The 7,519-nt window shown below is 42.0% G+C and overlaps 2 protein-coding genes across 2 annotated transcripts; one reads left to right on the forward strand and one right to left on the reverse strand.

Annotated features, from left to right (window-relative positions):
• Positions 1 to 1,322: 1,322 nt before the first annotated feature.
• On the forward strand, positions 1,323 to 3,267 carry snrnp35 (small nuclear ribonucleoprotein 35 (U11/U12)). Its single transcript, XM_030746814.1, has one exon. It carries the CDS (start codon positions 1,449 to 1,451, stop codon positions 2,145 to 2,147), a length of 699 nt encoding a protein of 232 aa, XP_030602674.1. The 5' UTR covers positions 1,323 to 1,448; the 3' UTR covers positions 2,148 to 3,267.
• On the reverse strand, positions 3,235 to 5,746 carry LOC115792328 (uncharacterized). The gene is made up of 5 exons (XM_030746815.1): positions 5,613 to 5,746; positions 5,331 to 5,498; positions 4,763 to 4,858; positions 3,510 to 3,777; positions 3,235 to 3,414 (listed from the first exon to the last, which is right to left on the reverse strand). The coding sequence occupies exons 2-5, from the start codon at positions 5,455 to 5,457 to the stop codon at positions 3,294 to 3,296; spliced, it is 612 nt and encodes a 203-aa protein (XP_030602675.1). The 5' UTR covers positions 5,458 to 5,498; positions 5,613 to 5,746; the 3' UTR covers positions 3,235 to 3,293.
• Positions 5,747 to 7,519: the final 1,773 nt, after the last annotated feature.

Below are 7,519 nucleotides of genomic sequence, written 5' to 3' on the forward strand. Positions count from 1 at the left end.
TCCCTTGGAGGTGGTCGTGACCCTCTATTGCAGGAATCCTCAAATCCAGGCCTCGAGGTCTAAATCCTACAGATTTTAGAAGTGTCCTTGATCCAACACACCTGAGTCAAATATAGAAGTCATTAGCAGGACTCTGGAGAACTTGACTGCATACTGAGGAGGTACTTCGGCCATTTGAATCAGGTGTGTTGGATCAGAGACACATCTAAAATCTGCAGGACACCGGACCTCGAGGCCTGGATTTGAGGATCCCTGCTCTATTGTTTATGTGCCTAATCACATGCACCATGGTATGAAAGGAGGCAGGTCATTACAATCAGGGGTTTCAGGTGAAACCGATTTAGGACTTTGCTCCATTGTTTCATGCAACCTACTGAGGTCACCAGAACAAAGGTGCAAATGGGGGTTGAGACGCCTGGGGAGGGAGCTCAGGACAGCACTGTAGAGGGGGAAAGTTGGTGATGTAATCCACCTCCTCTGTTCACAGTGGACATAAATGGCTTCTTTTACTCCTCTTTCAAACCATCTGGCTTCCCGGTCCAAAATGTGAACATTGGCATCCTCAAAATAGTGCCCTTTGACCTTCCAATGCAGATGTACAGCTGAGTCTTGTCTTGTCAAGGTGGCTCTTCTATGTTGTGCCTTTCATTTCTGAAGAGGCTGTTTGGTTTCTCCAATACATGGTCCACTGGGGTTTAAATACCTGGATCTCTCCACCTTTTGGTTTGAGGACTAAGAGGTGAAACAACAATAAGTCCAGTCGCCTTTTTTTTTCAAACTCCAGAGACTACACTTAATGGTACAAACCTCCATCACAAGGTAGCAGCATCGGGAAGAACAGTGGTTACCCCTTCAAGATTTTGCCAAGTGCATCCTGGTCTATGTTTGGTGTCACGTTTGTTTTACGCTGGGGTGGCGTTTGGGGTCCTTCAAGGTAGAAGGTATGAAGGTAATATGAAACTGGTTTGGATAATATTTGTGACCAATTTCTCCACAGCCGGCTGTCCTCACATGTGTAGCAAGGCGCCAAGTGTGCAGTCTCCAGTGTCCAGAGGAAGTGAAGCTGCTATGAAATATTTTGTATGTATCTTTGTGTGTCATTAAAGCGCTGCAGGAAACCTTGTTATTGTGTCCTGTGTGGTAACTAGTTTCATAATACTATTAAAAAGCCGTACTGTCTGTCTTTAATTGTGTAGCATTATAAATGGGTACAATATCTTGCAGCCGCGGAACTCTAGCAGCCCTAGTCAAGTAGGGGAACTTTTAGAATGTGACACACAGGCGCTCGTTTATCACGGAATGTTTTTGTTGATGCACGAGCTACTTGGAGGAGTGAAAACATCTGGCGGCACCGGTGTGGTTTCATACCTGACTTGTGTGGAGAACTATTATCCCTGAAAGTTCTTTCTAAAACACACCAGTCTCCTGTAACAGTATTCTGATTTAAAATGGCTGACTGGAGTCCGATTGCGAAGGTGTACGACCCGCTGAAAGCTGGCAGCATCGACGGCACGGACGTGGAGCCCCATGACCGGGCGGTCTGGAGGGCTATGGTGGCCCGATACAAGCCCAACAAAGGCGTCGTTGGAGACCCACTGCTCACACTTTTTGTGGCCCGGTTGAATCCACAGACAACCGAAGATAAACTGCATAAAGTATTCTCCAAGTATGGAGATATCCAGCGACTCCGGCTGGTCCGGGACATCGTCACGGGTTTCTCGAAAGGATATGCTTTCATTGAGTACAAAGAGGAGCGGTCTGTGGTCCGGGCCCGCCGGGACGCCAACAAGCTGGTGGTGGACCAGCACGAAGTGTTTGTGGATTTTGAACAGGAGAGGACGCTTAAAGGATGGGTACCGCGGCGGCTCGGCGGCGGGCTGGGAGGGAAAAAGGAGTCTGGGCAGCTGCGGTTCGGCGGCAGGGACAGACCTTTCCGTAAGCCCATTAATCTTGGGGTTGATCCGGGACAGGACTGGGGAGGTGGTGGAGGGAGAGAGAGGGATAGACAAGGGGCGCGAGTCAGGGAGGACCGGGACCGACACAGAGCAGAGTGGGGCAGTGGAGGAAGGAGAGATGACCGGGATAGAGGCCGAGAGTGGGATGACCGCAGGCGTGGAGACAGGAGCAGGCACCGGGACCGGAGATGAAGCATGTGCTTACACTCCAGTGGTACTGGAAGACTGACGGATGGTTCAAAGTTCAGTGCAGCTGACTGCTTTAAAAGGAGGGACCCGAGTGTGTGACTTAGATATTTCTATTACTGATTACCTTGTTTTTGTGTGCTGATTGTCAGGTTTCCCTCGTGATGGTTTTTCAGATTGCACTGTATGGTAATCAGCTGTTTGCCTGTAACTGACTTATTCAGTATTTCTCAGGGAAATTTTACACTTCCTATAGTGTAAGCACATTTGTAAAACTTAATTTTATTTCTCAAAATAAAAATTTTATAAATGCACTCATCATTATAGCGAAAAACTTTTCTTTTTAAATTATAATACTGATTGTAGCCAGCCAAGTGATGCCAAACACCACAGGTGTCAAAAATGAGGCCTGGGGGCCTCAATCTGTCCAGTTAAGACTCCAGTCCGGTCCACTGGACAGCTTTGGAAAGTGTGAAGGAGGGCATAAATTCTGGGTTCAGGAAAGTTCCTGTTTTTTCAGTATGAACTATAGAATTTTTGTTTGCTCTAATTTGTTTTACAATTGGTCCACAGTTAAAAAAAACAGAAAAGTAAAGAACCAAATTTGATGCAAACACATTTGCTCTGTTACAAACTCTGTTTCATGTAATTATTTATTTACTGGCATACACATGCAGGGCAGGCAGTTGAATCGAATGCTTACTCAGCTCGGCCGTCTGATCATCAGTCCTGCGCATTGAGGCAGATCAGCAATTAGTTATGAGTCACTGGGTGGATTCTCAAGCTGACCACAAATATTTCACAAGCCATCAATAAGAAAGAGGTCCAGAAATGACTCTTGTGTTGTATTAGAAGGTGCTGGAAACGGCTGATTCACTCTAAGGCTTATGTAACGGAAAAAACTAAAGATTGAAGTGACTTTTCTTTTTAAGTATGTTCTGAACTGAGTGGTAAACTGTGGATAATAGTGCTATTTATTTAAAAAAAAAAAAAGAGACAGTGAAGTTGGTGCAAGTACATGTCATAAAAACACCAAAAATAAAAAAAGATTTCCCACTGGTTTATGTTTATTACTGTTTATTACTGTTAAATATGACTTTTTGACATTTATTATTAATTATGCATGCATGCAAACATATAAGACAAATTCCACTACCACTGAGAAGTTATGTTTGGTTGTCCGCATGAGGCTGCTCTCGGCCTGCCACCGTACCTGGGAGTCATGATGGGCCAGCCTGGGTAAGTCTCTCTCTGGACTGTGCTGAAGTCAATCCTGTGAATCAGAACAATCAGTGCACACAGACAGAGAGGAGCTGCTCCCTACATGAAGCTATGGGACACTTGTGATGTTGATAAAGCTGCTCTCACCTGAACGCAGGGTTGATGCCGATGTTGTCAGGCTGCGGGAAAGCGGGTGTTCGCCTCCTGAGGCAACAGGATGGAGGAGGGAAGTCTTTCTGATACTGAGACTGCATCTCGCATGTTTCCTGTTCGTTTTTCAGTGCTGTTGGTGTCGTGTGATCACGGTTGCCTTCTTGCTCATTGCCTCTCACTTCTCTGTCCTTGTTTCCTCTTACTATTTTTCTTGAGGATGCGAGAGGAGAAGGGTGGGATCCCTGCTGTGTGTCAGGGCTTCCTGAAGTATAATCAGAACTTTGGTAAAGGTTTAAGAGTAATGACATTGTCCATAACAACACTTTCTTACTTTCTTAATCATACTTTAGGCTACACAGTTTTCCATATTAAATTACATCTTCTGAGCTGTATATACCTTTCTATGTTGCTTTTTGTTTCTTTTCATCCTGGAGGGAATAATCCTTTCTGCATCATTCAGATTAAACAGTCTTATTAAAATACAATAAATCCTTGCTTTTTAAAATATTGAGCTGTCAAACCTCTATTTAACAATTCATAACAATGTATTTAGTAAAATCCAACTTTATTTTTGTTCATCATAAATAATTAGAATGTACATTAAGTCCTTTTTCATATTGGGCATGCACTAACTCTCTAACAGCTACTCAAGAATTCGAGTTTTTCTTAAAATGTTATTCGTTGAAATTCTTGCTGTTCTTTTGAATATAAATCATTTGTTTTGCATAGTGCAGAGCTGTGTGAAGGACACTGGAACACACGCACACAAATGATTCCTGCTGATGGCAATCACATCCTGCATCTATGTGTATGAGTGACAAGAATTTCCTTGCACAGAAGATAACTTGTGCAAACAAGAGAAAACCATATCACTCCTTCAGGGGCTCTGTAAGAAACAGCATTTTCATATTTAACCTTATATGGGGTTCTTCTGTTCTATTTTAAGTATTAATTACTTTATTGCTGTTTATTATTATTTCAGTTTAATGGCAGTGTTGTTATTACAGTTAATTGCAGATTGACTGAATAAACTTTTAAATTAAAAAAAATGTAATCACAAATCACTTTTATAATCTCTACCATCTCTGCCTTCTCACACATAACACACTGCACAAACCATTTCCAAAAAGCACACAACCATGCTTAACAAAACCCACAGCCTTGCATGCACCATGTCATCATAAATGAGGCTTATCTTTAAGCAGATATGGTGAGTTTACTCTCTAGGGTGAGATAAGACTGTTGACCTTTGCCTGTGTCTTGATGTGGGATGGGCCTGAAGCAGAAAGCCTCTCGTGATGTCGTCTCCATCTTTGCAGGTGTGTCCGGGTAAAGGAGGAATCCTAAGGAGGGCAAAACGTAGGCTGTTCACTCTTGTTTTCTTTTTTAGCACACAACTTTGGAGTAATTCCAGGTAACACAGAACACAAAGACCAGCTTGTTTACTTTTCATTCAAAGTCTATAAAATAACTGCAGTGGCAGTGATAATTATTCATTCACACAGGCCTGATTCTTGTGATAGCAAAGCAAAGTTTTCTGTTTGTCTGTTTATTTAATGATGCGCACCAGTATTAAAGCAAGGTCAGAAATAATAATGGTCATTTTAAATGCTTTTGTTATTTCTTTACCTGGACATCTATTCACTTAATCTTCTGCTTTACTCTTCTAAGTGTTCCAACATACTTTACCACTGAGCATTTGTGAACTCCTAAATCTAACAAAAACTGACTGATTTAGGTGATTAAAGGTAACAGTGAAGGATCTCAGAAGATCAGCAACTTTTATCTGTCACTGGTACGAAGGAGCAGCTTTACCTGCTACTGTCGGCGGTTCTCCCCTGTAGGGTCGACTGCGCAGAAAGAATTCATGGTGGTGACGTGGGCGTTGCAGGTTGGCACTTTCAAAGAACATTTTGGCTTCTGGCTTCTGGATCACTGGCATCACCAGATGCTCTAAATTTCCAGCATTTGCTCCTATAAAAGCTTTAGAAGGGATGCATTAAAAAGACAAACTGATATCAGTATTTAACAAAAACTACCAAATCTAATAATAACCATCAAATTTAATATGGAGAGCACTGTGACCAGACTGCTTACCTTCCTTGAAGAAAACACATAAGCTGCCTGCAGTGTTTCCCCACTGTCTATATTTCTCTACACTATATATGTATGTGAGGTTATACAAAGAGCCTTCTAAAGCTTGTTTGCTGCAGTAGTCATGGTGTTCTGTTGTTCACCAGTGGCTGGCAGATACAGCAGTAACCAGCTGGGACAATAAAGCAGCTGAAACACCAACAGAATGCTGAAACTTTGGCCTGGCACTTCAGTCAGACAGGTTTAAAAGGGAACATGCTGCAGCATGAAATTGTTTATTACTATTATTATTATTAAAGCAAAGGCAAATTTTAAAAGTGCCTTTTTAAAAGTGCCTGACTCAAATGAGGAATTAAGTATTCTAGAAGGTTATCCAGAGATTGCACCCTCAGCTAAAAGCCAATGCTCTATTTTGCAATTTAAATCAAAAGCGATCTGGATCCACTCCACCTTTCCACCAAGTTTCATGAAGCTCGACTTGGTAGTTTTTTTTTGCGTAATCTTGCTGACAGACAGGCACACAGACAGACAAACAAAACACAAAATAACAGCATACCCGGAAGCTAGAAGTGCTGAGCTGAGCTTTGTTTACAAGTTAATGTGTCTAAATGTCTTGCAAGAGTTGCCTGCACAGTGGCAAATGTGACGATGGCAAAATGAATTTGACCACAGTAGTGTTAAATAACACACCAAGCTCCCAAAGGAAAAAGAAAAGCAGGGGAAAAGAGAAAAAGACATGTTTCCTATTCAGTGGTTACCCTGGAGCATTTGGCAAGTACTCAGCAATGTACCCTGCCTCTATGGCATTAATCCCAGTTTTACTCTTTTTTTTCATAATAGAGGGCCTGTTCAAGCCTGTAAATTTTCAGCAGGTAACCTTATATTTGTGAAAAACTGTTAAGTTATTTAATCCATTTTAAGGTGTTTTTTTAATATGGTAATGTCCTTACAAGCTTGCAAATCACTTACTATAGCCAACTATTATCTGTGGTGTTCCCTGAAGACACTATTTTAACCCTATTTGTCTCAGACTTTTACCACTGTGTTGCACAATTTCAGTATGTGTTTCATCCCTTTTATCCCTTTTTTTTTATCCATTTAATGTGCTTCAATAAGAAATCTAGTGAGCTATGGCTGCATCCCTCTGAATCTGAAACCCAGACAGAATAGCATGTGAAATGAATGTTAACACTTTTAACAGTTATCTCTACATAAAAGGGGAATACAGGAGTGTGCAAAGGCTATAAATGTGACCAAAACAAACAGAAATTTAAATAAAGTACAGAATATTTGTCCTTCCCAAAATCAATTCTATACCTTTAACTGGCATAGTCTGTGTGTGTTTAGGTTAGATATACTGCTCAGTATGAGTAACATGTCCCTCATTTTCCCACACAATCACTCCACTTTGTCCCACATTTAGTTTGTCGAGACCTGGTCACCATAGCTCTCATTCATCAGGTCACTGGAACAGGACTTGTGGTGTTCATCTAAAGTCTGCCACTGGGACATTAGCACTGGATGGATTCTTTGGGTGCTCTTGGTTGCAGTGTGGAGCTTCCATTGATCATGAGTGTTCTGGATTCTCACTGGGATATTACGATTGAGGAAAAGAAGGGCAATGCCATGGTTGAGTACTTTGTTCTCTTGCTGTCAAGTGAAACTGCAGTCACCAGGGAGTGCCACTGCCACGTGACTGGTCTGCAACAATGTTCAGGTGGGTGATTCATTTCAAAGTACCATCCAATGCCAGCAGCACCCAGTGAGTCCCAGCAGAACATTGCACTGTAACACACAATCACTGTTAGTTACCCTGTGGCTAATATTGTGGCTGATCTGTAGTTGTTTGTAAGGGAAACGGGATTAAAGAAAGGGCTACTTTCTAATCCTTCATCACATCAGCTGACATT

The sequence above is a fragment of the Archocentrus centrarchus genome, chromosome 14, assembly GCF_007364275.1.
Source record: "Archocentrus centrarchus isolate MPI-CPG fArcCen1 chromosome 14, fArcCen1, whole genome shotgun sequence".
In the NCBI taxonomy this organism is placed as follows: domain Eukaryota; kingdom Metazoa; phylum Chordata; class Actinopteri; order Cichliformes; family Cichlidae; genus Archocentrus; species Archocentrus centrarchus.